At 38.7% G+C, this 12,870-nt stretch overlaps 1 protein-coding gene across 1 annotated transcript in view; it reads right to left on the bottom strand.

Annotated features, from left to right (window-relative positions):
* The window catches only part of CFAP58 (cilia and flagella associated protein 58), a 56,535-nt gene extending 44,245 nt beyond the window's left edge, over positions 1 to 12,290 (bottom strand). The window contains exons 1-5 of the mRNA XM_058842053.1: positions 12,072 to 12,290; positions 10,432 to 10,713; positions 5,369 to 5,505; positions 3,491 to 3,647; positions 1,282 to 1,476 (exon numbers count right to left, since the gene is read on the bottom strand). Of these exons, the coding sequence (XP_058698036.1) occupies positions 1,282 to 1,476; positions 3,491 to 3,647; positions 5,369 to 5,505; positions 10,432 to 10,713; positions 12,072 to 12,290 (990 nt within the window). The remainder of the gene's footprint in view (positions 1 to 1,281; positions 1,477 to 3,490; positions 3,648 to 5,368; positions 5,506 to 10,431; positions 10,714 to 12,071) is intronic.
* Between the last annotated feature and the right edge of the window lie 580 nt (positions 12,291 to 12,870).

Genomic DNA, 12,870 nt, shown 5'->3' with positions numbered 1-12,870 from the left:
ATAAGAATAAAAGAATATCAGGCATTACAAACAACTACAATTCAATTGAGACAATAACCTGATGAATAGCAATAGCTGTGTCACCTTCTTTTGAAGATCTCTACTCTGACCCTTGCAGAGTTGGACAGCCTGTGTTTTGGACAGACTTCTAACAAAAGAGCCTTCAGATTCAGGGCCTTCACAGACACCCTCAAGCCAGCACAGGCAAGGAAGACAATGCAAGAGTCTGGTTAATTAGCCCACACACAGCTCTTTATGTGAACTCTTGGTTTCCAGGACAGTTTGAATAATTGCATGTCCCTAAAATCTACACTTTGAAAGGCTGAAAGAGACTATAAAAAGGAGGAAGAATGGAACAGAACCAAGAATTCTATAAACAATGTGATTGCTATGGCAGATGATGGAGCTGCCCTCAAAAGCTGCATCAAATCAGTGATATTCAGAGAAATAATCAAGTCTTCTCTCTATCTTTTTATATTGAGTATTTTATTACGACTATGTGTTGACTAAAAATTGGCGCAGACCTCTACCTTCTCAAATCAGGGACCAGAAGGGAAGAAAAAGCCATTGAAGTCATAAATTTACAAGACACACAGAACTCACAAGGAAGTTTCCCTTGAGGTAGGACTGGTTTACAGTGATGAGATCTCCCCTGCCATTTACTGAAATTGCTTCTCTGAGAGTTTCTCAAAGTCAGAGGAAATGGACTGAAAACCTGAAAATTCACACACTTGCAGAACACTGTGTTAGGACACGTCCAGATAGTTTTTAGAAACAGAATGAGGACAATGAATCAAAAAGGTTTATGAAGACAGTTCCTTGCCCTTTCACAGGCTCAAGAAGCAGATAAAAATTATTGTGAAAAAGAAGAAAGAAGGGGATAGAGGTAAAATTATTTTACCAATGGCACTAGACACAATCAATAGCAAAACTGGCGATACAGTCAGAAGTCCAACCTGGCAGTCTCCTGCTCCTATAGATCATCCATGCTCTTCACAGACTGTGTCTCATTTGCAGTGATTTTTCAAGATGAACAATATCATTGCGATCCACTACCGATTTCTGTGAGAAATCTATCTGAAATCTGTCAGCAAGCTTTACATACTTATTTATTAGTAAATTAATTAGTAAATTAATATTTATATAAAAGTGTTTATTAAAATGTAATAACTTAGAATATTCTCCCTCCCTCTCCTTTCAGGAAAATTCATTTTCTTCTTTTCTTAATTACACTTTTTACTCTAATCTTAGACCTGATGAATACAGTGCCATGTACCCTACCTTCTGCTCTCTAAGATTATTTTCTATTTCCATTTGTTTCTCTTTGTTGTTCTCTATTTCTTGCTGTAACTTCTGGACCTCAGCTTCCTTGTTATCCATTTCATCTAGAAGATTTTTCAGCTCAGTCTCCATTTTTTCCTTCTTTCGTGTCTCTCGTAATTCCTCACTTTGACGCAGCTGGATGTCTTGCTGAAGCTATAATAATAGAGAAGAAAACAATTTTAAATTCTGCTGCCTCTTACTCAGGAAAACAATTCCTCTCAGCTCTCTGACTATGCTTGATTTCAAAAACAAGAGCTTCTATATTACTGAAATCACCACTATATGCCAGATCAATTATATTTTCTAATGGTTGAACAAAAAATTCTGTATGAGGGCGCTATTTATTGATGACAAAAATTTGTTAAACACCAGTCAGTTCACCCAGACAGAAGGGTCTGATACAGCTCAAACATAAAAGCATTCGTCTGGAGATGCAGTGGCACAAACATCTTTACTGTTATAAGTTACTTGCAAAGTGGTACTTTCTGAAGGCAGCATTAAAATTAATTGGGGCTTGATGTTGTATTGCAAGGATTTTTCTTTTTATTATTCTCTCAGAAACATTTATTACACTGATATTAAAGGAGAGATGTCAGACCAGTGTTCATTTTCACAACTGGTCTCAATCTTTCTACTCTCAAAGTTCCTACGTGGGAACTCTGAAAGAGGAAATTTTTCTCATATTTAATAGACTGTCTTGTGACTCCTGCTCTCTCCCTCCACAAAAAATTTGATGGAGCAGAATCAGCAGAGAGGAGACACAGGGGGCTGATCCATATGGAAATACTTGGTTCAGCCAGGGATCAGCAATTGAAAGATGTTCTTTGCTTAAAGATTTCTCCCCCTCTGAACCCAGAGATGAACAGTTGCCAGAACTGACAAGGTCTTCAATAGAATCTTCAAAGAGCCATTGTCATTTAAGCAGTCTGAAGTGGAGAGTAATTTCATACTGGGAGAATGGGAGGTGATTACAAATGCTGTAACAATTCTTTAAATTTAAGGGTTGATGAAGTGTGCATCAGAAGATTAAGGCTGCCAAGATTCAACAAGTTTTGACTCTTTTCTCTCATGACCACAATGCTGTCAGAAAAACAAAGATTTTATACTCTCTTCTAGTACATTCCCAGTCATCTGCTTTAAAAATAGAAACAATTTCTGTGCATGAAACCTAGACTGATCATTACTTTCCTATTTGTAATTTATAAAAAATTGAAATCCAAATGCTCCTTCTACCTCTTCTCTGTTCTTTGCTTAAGTGTTATTTTCTACTCTTCCTTTCTCCTGGTGTCTTGCTCCAGCCCCAATTTATATTCTGCTTTAATTCTTTCATTTCTCATTATTATGCTTATATATTTGATATATCAGAGTTCTGTATCCCATCTTCCATCTTTTTCTACTTTCCATTCAGTGGCTACTCCACTGATCCTCAGCCTTCTCTATCTCTAGTTGCTCTATACATTTCAAGAAAGCCATACATACTGATCACAAAAAACAACTGTCTATTCAGATGGTCAGAAAAACAGAAAGCCCAACTCAATGCAAGGCTGAGATGGAGTATGACTGCTCTCTACAGACAATTGTGTGGTGAAAAAATTAAGCTGAAAAACAGTAATCAAAATCAGTGTAAAGAAGAAAGTAGGAGGTCCCCAACCATGAAAAAAAAAAAAAAGTAAAGACCTGTAAAAGCTTTCCATAAAGGAGAAAAAATAACTTCAATATTTTCTAGGTCAGATTTTGATACATTCTTAAAAATTATAGTATCTCATAATATGGCAACCACTGCCAACAGCAAGGGACCAAGAATCTTCATTCCAGGTCTATGTTCTAAGTGTCTCTTTAGAGGCATAAGGATTTACAATACAGAAAACATCCCATTTCTTCAGCATTAAAGAAGATTACAGTTCACACAAAGCAACCTTTGTCTCATTGGGGTATTGGGAAGCTAGGCAAGCAACTGGTACATGACAATACGCTTTGCGAAGTACATAATCTAGAATTACAGAAAAATATAAAAGTCATTCACAGCAGAGTCCATTCAGAGCACTCCTGAAAATGTTTAAGAGATGAAAGAACAGGTAGTAGCACACTAGTCACTGGAGTTCAACTGCAAGTGTGGAGAAATGCTCAGGACAAAGCCTAAAATCACCATCTGGTGATCAGTACAGACCTGCAAAACGGATTGCTCTGCCTCATTTTTTGCCTTTTCTGTTTCCTGCTGCTGCTCTGTGATTTCAGTGAGACCTTGACGTAACTTCACAACTTCTGACAACAGTTGGTCTCGCTCCTCTGTTACCTCTTCTTGCAATCTTAGCAAATCCTCAACACTGGAAGCAAGGAAATAATAGTCAAGCAGTGTCACAGGCCATTTCTGCTCTTCCTCCTATGCCAGAGAAAGACTTTTGTGAGAAAGAAGAGTTTTTGGGTTTTTTTTTTTCATTTTAAACTCTTCTGTATTAAGACTGATGGTCAGCTGAATTACATGCTTTATCTACTGTGATTAGAGTCACCATCAACCAAGTCAAAACTCTTTCCTGTTTTATCACATCTTCATGGGTCTGAATAAACCTTCTGTATCCCAGAAAGGTAATAGGGAAAAAAATTCCCTCTTCTATGCCCACTGCAAAATTAGTCAGGGACCAAAAGTGTTACAGTGTTGTAACCAATCCCTCTGTGCCTTACCTGACTGGACAGCTAATTAGGTTATGTCTTACAGTCATCACATAATGTAAAAATAAAAACTGACTCTTTGTTTTGACACATTTACGATATGAAAAGAAGTCCAAGCTGTGGGTGCAAGCTCAGTCTTAAAAAGCAGCCTAACTGTTCTAAAAGATTATAGGGTTTTCAAAGCTGAAATCTGTAAAGGAGTTACTTAGTCTCATGGCCTTGTCACTGAACAGAGTATTTAAGCACGGAATCAGAGTGCAATACAGAGGGAATTTCAAGACGAAATTGTAAGCTGGCAGGTGTCAGCAACCTGGGCAGAGCTGGAAACAGGAGTGAGGTGCTGGCAAAGTAACAGCTCCTGGATCTTGCAGGAAAATGTAAAAAGCAGCCAGAGAGAGAAAACTTGTACGGAGAGTTATACTGGGGGAGGTTGGATGAACAAGCTTTTAGACCCAAGGAAAGCTGTCAAACAGGTCCAGAACATTTCAGGGACCAAAGGTAAAGGATTTCTCATGGACCCAGGTTGTTTATGTGCTGGCACATTCCTTGGAGGGAGAAGTGTCTGAACACACTGAAGACCTGTATTTGCAGCCTGGATACACAGTGCAGAGACGAGCATGTCCCATATATATCCTGCATGCATATTATAAATAAATACCTTAAACTTTGTAAAAATTTTGAGCCATAATCTGGAGGGCCAACCACCAGCAATTTCAGTGCACAGGCTACAGGGTTAATACACCTAATCTTATCTTTAACTCCATGTTACAGCATAAGCAGTCTCTTACAACCTGATACTACAAACAGTAGACTCTGGAGAGCTTCTGAACAGCTCCAGATGGTGATTATTATGTGCACAATGCAGTAGCTTAGAGGCTCCATCTCAGTCTAGGTCCCTCTATGCGTGCTTGGCTAAAAAAAACAAAACATAATCTTGAAAGTGTATAAATATAAAAAACAAACAAGAACACAAACAGTGTTAAAGCCTTCTAACAAAGCTATGAACAGAAGAGAAATCAAGTGTCCTACCTTCTTGATTTATCTACTTGACCTTGCTGCTGTGAAATGTAAAAATGTTGACAGGATCCTATTTTCAAAGTATGCTGAAGAGTTTGTCAGATAAAGCAATATGACACATACTGAGAAAGTGCATAGTATTCATTTTATTTGATCTCTCAGTTTAATCCAATACTGAATGAACTCAGAGCATGATTCTGTACTTGCTCGCTGCATAAACACACAGACAAATAAATGTGTATTCATGAGAAAACTAAAAGGCAGAAAAGATCTCTGTTTTCCACCGTGTCTCCATGGCTAAACAAGGTATAGAATGATAGAAAATCAGATCAGGCTTTCCCTCTCCCTGAGGAAAACTTACTTGTTCTCCTGTCCAGCTCTTTCCTTCATTAAAGTATTTAGGCGTGAAATTTCCTTTTTCAGTGAATTAATTGTTTCCTTAGTTTTCTGTTCCCTTTCATGGGCTTTATCCACCATTTTCCAGGCCTTTTCAAGCTCCTAGGAATGAAATGGAAAATAATTACATAAATTAAATTGTGTTTAAAAATAACCACAAATTAGAAATTAATTGCCTTGCATTTTTCTTAGTTGAGAAAATAGATTTTTGTGCCTTTTCATGATTAGGTTCACAACAGTCCGCTTACTAGGTATCTTTTGTTTCAGTTGAGAGCATAGCAAACATTTAGAGCCATTCAGACTAGGTCAGTTTATACCAGAAAAGCTCTAATACATTTTCTTTAACACACAGATCTAAACATTCTCAAATTTCACTCTGTGAGGCTTTGATTGTGTGTTTACTACCAATATCAGTAAAAGCTTACTGATAATTTAGTGCTCACAAAGGTATCACCTACTTAAATAGCTCATGTCTGTAAAACTCCTATTAGCTGTTAGGACAATGAACATCCAACTTGATTTGGATGAGAAAAAGATATTACTCAACTTTTCTGCCTCTTTATTCACTTTTATCTGAAAGGACTTAATTTGATTTTAACTACTTATTTAGACAAGGCACAATTCCTATGCCAAATTTTAGCACATGGAGTTACTTAAATGACAGATTTGTGCACCTCTCACAAGTCTAGGGTTTAATACCCACAAACAGGATAGGGGAGGAGGATTCACTTCATTTTTTAACTTCTTCTGCATCTCTCTCCTTTGAATCAGATTCTTATGAATCAAAAGAAAAAAAAAAAAGAAGAAAAAGTTTATTCCTTGCCAGGTTTGAATGAAGTTTCCACAATTTCTGGAATACTGTGCTTTTAAAAAAAGCATAAATTCAGCAAGTGACTGGACTGGAAGGAAAGTTCCTGAAGTCTCAGTAAATAATGAAGATACTACTTTTACATTAGAAGTCTCTGAGCTTCAAGTCACAGCATGATGCCCTTTTCTCAGCTGGTTCCTAGCACAGTTCTGGATTTCACGGACTTATATAGATTTAGACCCCAAGTGTGGCTGTGCAGTTCTACATTAGCTCTAGGGTCTCCCCAAGGAAAGACAAATAGAAGCATCATTATATTAGGCCATAATATCCCTTTCAACACCTACTTCCATCATCTGAAATTGGGGCAGGAAAAAATACTTTAGAAACCATCTCCACAATGAAGAAAATAAAATAATTTAATTTACATCAAATTGTTTACAGAAATTTTTTATTGTAATTGACATTGCTGTTTCTAAAAAAAACAACCCTATTTAAATTATAACACCTATGTTATAGTATATTGTTAATATACTTATGGAACCCTCAAAAATCAAATATATGTAATATTTAGCTGTTTACTGCCTAAATTAAAAATTCAAACAATAGAACTTGCAGAAGCAACAGGCAAGATTTGGTGAAAGAAAAACAAAGTATAACATCTGTAGCCTCCACCAACTGCAGAGGGAATGCATTTCCATTTTATTTATTCAACTAGCTCAGCATATCCAAATTTGAGAAACCATCTGTAACATAAAGATCAGGAATTTTTGCTCTTCTTTTTTTTCCACACATACTAATAGAGTGTTAAACATTGGGCTTTCCTTGCTCAAAAATGCTGAAAATTACAGTCAAACTCACTACCTATGAACAGTATTTTAATTACTTAATAAATTACTTAGTTCAAAATTCAGCTGGAAAACTGTGCTTTTTCACTTATGTATCATGCATTTTGAAACAGTTTTATATATAAAATCATTTTTTATGTCATACATTTTGAGTTCTAATTTCTGTTTAATGCATCAATGATCATACATAAAGCATTAAGTATTATCTAGAAAATTTTAAGTTTTTCATTCGTTAATATCTTTCACAAAATGCTCAATTCTGAAATTTGAATAAATGCGTATTGGGCTGAAATAATGGCACGAAGACACAGTGTGTCATGCTGACTAGCAGAAAAGCATAAAACAACTGTAAATAAACGTGTTTCAGATTTGTCAATCAGTAAGAGACAACCACCATTTCTCTAGAAAAATGCAAATTGAAAGTAAGATTAAAGCTGATTACTTAAATCAGAGCTTTCTGCTGGCTGATTAGACTGTGATTAAAATTGGTGAATTAAATCATTATGACTGGAGTTTTGGGGAATAGAATCAATACAGCCTCTGAAAGGTTTTAGTAGCTCCAGAGAGTATTTTGTTCTTATTAGTATTTGCAAAAGTGATCTCTTGAAGTCAATGAGGTCATTCAGATAAGCACTGATATCAGGTCACCCTAAGCTGTGCTTTTTGAACTTTATCTTTGGCATGTAAAGACTTGTATTGAATTTGTATTGATAATACCAATTTTTATCAATAAAGTAAGAAGACATGGGTGATGGCCATACTAATAAGCAAAATCTAAATAAGAATTTTCTACAGACTTCAACATCAGCAAAACTGAGCTTCCTTGCAGTTGCATCTTGGTTGTCTTCTAGTGTAAGGGCAGATTGATAGATCTGTTATTTTCAGAAGTAAAAAGGAGCAAAATTTTGACAATGGAAGTTTTCACAGAAGAAATATTCCTACTGTTATTCAGTGTGAAAGAATGCAGCGTGTCAGCAACATAGGGTAATTGTAGTACAGGATAGGTAGGTAATGCATGGCAGTCTGTTGCATAATTAAAGGAAGTACATTGGATATTTGCCATTGGCATCATTAAAAATCTTTGGAGAAGTACTGAACTCTGGAACTTGTGAAGCAAAATTTAGGAAGTGTGACTGCTTTACTTTACTTTCATTAAATACCCCAAAAGATCACATCAGTTTCATTGCTCAAAAACTGAGAATTAATGAAACGCTTTCTTATTATATTGGATTGATACGCCTGGAAATTGAAAATTTGGTAATTTCAAGCAGGGCAGTAAAAGCTCCTATAAATTCCTCTCCTAGCGTTCTTCCAGCGCAGACTCATGGATCGGTGTCCCTAGCCATGAGAAATAGAATTGTATTCTCTTCATGATTAGCTTGGCCCTTTGCTCCTTTGATATGACTGTAAACTGCAGATTGTTATGTCCAGTTTATTAAAACTACAAAACAGATCCTTTAACTGCCACCTGACAGTTAACAGCTACTGATTATCACTGACTCACATCCCACCAGCCACTGATCTGTGTGCTTAACCCCTGCCCCAAACAAACCCTACTGATTACAAACAGGCTTCACACGGAGAAAAATTTTTCTTCTGCAACCTTTATTTCTTACCCTAATGACCCATCAAGTCACCAAGATTTAGGGCCTTAATTTGGAACAACTATACCATTTTTACAGGAACAGCCCCATCAGGATTCTTTTATGGCTTATAAATAATTAAAATGTGGTACAGATTGTTTAATTTAGCACTGAAGAATATCATCTTGGCTACTTTAGCACTTGAACTTCCTTCAACATTTACCTTGGATACACTGGAAACAAGTTTTTTGAATGCTAAGAAAATTGTAGTGCGATACTACAGCTCTCATAGAACTTTCTTTCAGAAAGAAGAATAACATGGAATACAAAGGGTTTACCAAGCAAAGCCTCTCACAAGACATGAATATTTTAAACAATATCCAAATAACTCCTGAACCTTTAAGACAAGGACTAATATTCATAACCAAACTGAAAAATGTCAGCTGGTGTGCTTGGCTCACAGCCAAGAAATGAAACGCCCCATGTGGTGCATTGCACATCACTTCTAGCAGGATCATATTGTCAAGCAGCTTTTCCCCTAGAAAATCACTTAATGGGTTCAGTTGTAGGCGGTATGGTTCAGTCATACCCTGCTTGAGCTTCAAATTAGCTGGTGAAATTGGAAAGGCTCTTATTTTCCCATCATTTCCACTCCTCAGTTTTATGACATTACCAAGACAGAGTCTCCTCAGTTTGGGAACATCATGAAGGATCACCTCTCCTACTGTTCACACGCATGGTATTGCCATGTAATAGCAAAAAGGAAATTATAAGGATCATAATGGTCCCTGACATTCATCTACTAGGTTTTGATTAGCAGCAGTGAAAATCAACAAGATTTTCCACGCTTTTCCTCCTCCTTGAAGAGGCTTTGGGCAGTACCACGGATTTGCAATCTGCAGCCATATGATGACAGTGCTGCTGCTTATATTTACTCTGAATGTATTTTCTTCATAATTCTAAGGACAAGAAACTTCACTTCAAAGAACTTCTATTTCTGTAGTGCTCAAAAGTCATTCTGGATTGCTACACGGACTTTATTTTACTGGAACAAAACACTTTAATGCAAGGCATGGAGGTCTCCCAACTAAGTGCTAAGTTAAAGCCTATCTAGGTATCACAAAGCTAAGTTTTTAAATCATCAGAATAAAGTTCCACTACAGTCTTATGATCACTTGGCAGCTTTAGGTTTCTGACAGTGAAAATTCACTGTAAGCCTAAAAACATCAACTGTTTCTAGTGAGCCAAGCACTGTGATTCGACAAAGTTTAAATCCATAATAACAAACAACGCATCAGAGTAAACTGGTGAAATCACACTGAATTCCTATATAGGATTCCTCTTCAAAAGCACTGTGAAACATTTATTTATAAAAGTTGTTACTTCCCTCGCCTAAAATCTGTACTTCAACAAAAAGTAGATCTTTTTTATGTTCTGGCAATAGTTAACATCCAAGCAGCCCTTCAAAAGTATTAATAATCAAAAACTGTACATTAAGCTGGAAATGTGCCATTTTACAGAGGGAAAGCTTAAAGAAAAGCTATAGTGAGTACTTGAAAGCTGACTGAGTTGGTTTAGTGCAAATAAACACAGAATTTGACTGAAACCTGTAAATATACCAGGCTGAGCAAACAAAGCAAAGCAGAGGTGAAACAACCGGAGACACCAGCTCTATGCATAGTCCTCCAGCTAGCTGTCTACATAAAATCAAGTGCTCTTGCAGGTGTTTTTCTTATTACTATGTTTTTCATGAAAAATTTCAGATCATAATTCATTCTATTCAACACTTTACCGACTTCAATGATGATATAGTTTCCCCATCATCATGAGTGAGTTTGGTGAGCACAGCTACTTTAGATGATTTCTCCACAAGCTCAGCACTCAGCTTCCTGCATTTCTCCATGAGATGTCTTTCATTTTCACGAGACTTCTTCATAATAGCAAAGAGCTTCTCATATTCGACACGGAACTTTTCCAGAGCTTCATCTCTGTTCAGCATACTGATGAATTCTTCTGAGTCTTTTTCCAGTGCTTCAAAGGCACTTTCTTCTAGATATGGTTTGACAGATTTTTCCTGAGTGAAACAGTCAACAAACAGGAAGAATTCAACATCTCACTTATGACCCCAGGACACAAAAAAGTTACATACTGAGTATATTTCTTAGTATAACTAAGAAATCATGACAAAATTTTTCTGTAATAACAGCTCTTCTTCTTGCATGTTGTAGGCTATTTTTCAAACACATCTCCCCCAATTTTACTGAAATAACTTGTGCTTTACCAGCCAAAGTTCTTGTAATTGAGTCCCACAACTGCTTTAAAGTCTATAAAATAACATCATTGTGATAGTGTTAGAATAATGCATCAACTACTGAGGAAACACAGTATTTTAGCCCTAATTCTGCCCAGCTCTCTACCCTCTAAAGTCAGATTAGTTTATGATTTCTATCCTGATAGTGCAAGAGACTTGCAGCACGTCTCAAAGCTCCCATAATGCCAAAACAATCCAGTCCTTCCTCTGTGGGAAATGCTACTGTTAAACTTTACACAGAAGACATTTTTCATATAACTCAGTTCTGATGCCAAATCCTTGCAATTGCATCTCTGAGGTGGTCTCACTAGGAGAGGGAAGCAGATCTCCTATCAGCAGGAAAATCTCAAGTGCAACTTTAACACTGAAGCCCATGCTCCAGCATCAGAGAACAATCAGCTGTGAGCTGAAATTTAGCACATCCCTCCTTCAAACCTGCTCTGGGACGCATAGCTTTCTTCTCATTTCATCCTCCTTTCCAAACCACAGAATCAAAAAATGGGTTGGAAGGGGCCTTAAAGATCGATCATCTCATTCCAACTCCCTGCCATGGACCTTCCACTAGACCATATTGCTCAGAGCTCCATCCAACCTGGCTTTGAACACTTCCAGGGATGGGACAGCTGCAACTTCTCTGGACAACCGGTGCCAGTCCCTCACGACCCTCACAAAGCATTTTCCCCTCATATCTAATCTAAACCTAATCTCAGTTTGTATCTGCTTCCCTCTGTCCTGTCCCCACTACATGTTCTTGTGAAATACCCTCTCCAGCTCTCTTGTAGGCTCCCTTCAGGTACTTCAGTCTTGATCGTGTTTGTGATTGTCAATGCAGTTAAAAGACGAGCACTAATGAGGGCAGAGGCAGGGTGGGAATCACACCCACGATCTTTTATGTAGCAGCTGCTCCTAAAATTTAAGAGTTATTACAGCCTGGGAACAAGTAGCCTGATTGCTCCTACTTTCAACACAGAACATAACTGAGCTCTGCTCACACAGGTGACACATAAGCATGGTATATGGCTACAGATGATACACAGGTGATGTTGTTGGCCTTATCCTGAGGTGCAGCCTTCGTCCTGTCCAGGGTCAGGAAGGGAAGGGAGGGACAGGTTACAGGTTACCTCAGCCATGCTGCCGCCGGGTGGAGGTGGCGGGCTCGGTGCAGAGGCTCGGTGCCGGTGCCGGTGCCGGTGCCGGGGCGGAGGCGGCCCGGGCCCGCGGCGGTGCCGAGGCCGCAGCTCGCAGCCAGCGCCGCGCCGGTATCGTAGCAACAGCGGCGGCTGCAGGCAGGGCCGCTCTGGGCCCGGGGCCCAGCCGCGGCCGCGCACATGCACGGTCATCCGGCTGCCGAAGGGTGACTTGTCCTCCAAAAAACTGTGTGTCCGTCTTGCTGCTGAACTTCGGCAGTCAGGGATTTTAACGAAGGACACCGAGGAATGTTTCCCCTCTGACCCAAAGGGTCTCGGAGCAGAGCAGCTCAGCACGGCTCAATCACAGAATAGTTAGGGTTGGACGGGCCTCTGGAGATCATCCAGCCCAAACGCCCTGTCAAGGCAGGGTCACCTGGAGCAGGTGACACAGGAATGTCTGCCGGTGGGTTTTGAATATTTCCACAGAGGGAGACATCAGGACCTCCCTGGGCAGCCTGTTCCAGTGCTTTGCCACTCTCTATGGAAAGAATTTCATCCTCATGTTGAAGTGGAATATCTTGTGGTTTAGTTTATAGCCATTGCTCCTCATCCTGTCACTGGGCACCACTGAAAAGAGCCGGGCACCATCCTCTTGGCGCCTGCCTTTGAGATATTTATATGCATTGATGAGATCCCTCTCAGTCTTCTCTGTTCTCTCAGACTGAACAGTCCCAGCTCCTGCAGTCTCACATCATACATGAGATGCTCCAGACCCATCATTATCTTCATG

This window comes from Poecile atricapillus, chromosome 6 (genome assembly GCF_030490865.1).
Source record: "Poecile atricapillus isolate bPoeAtr1 chromosome 6, bPoeAtr1.hap1, whole genome shotgun sequence".
Taxonomy (NCBI): domain Eukaryota; kingdom Metazoa; phylum Chordata; class Aves; order Passeriformes; family Paridae; genus Poecile; species Poecile atricapillus.
The sequence above is the reverse complement of the archived record's forward strand: the minus strand, read 5'-3'. Positions and strand labels throughout refer to the sequence as shown.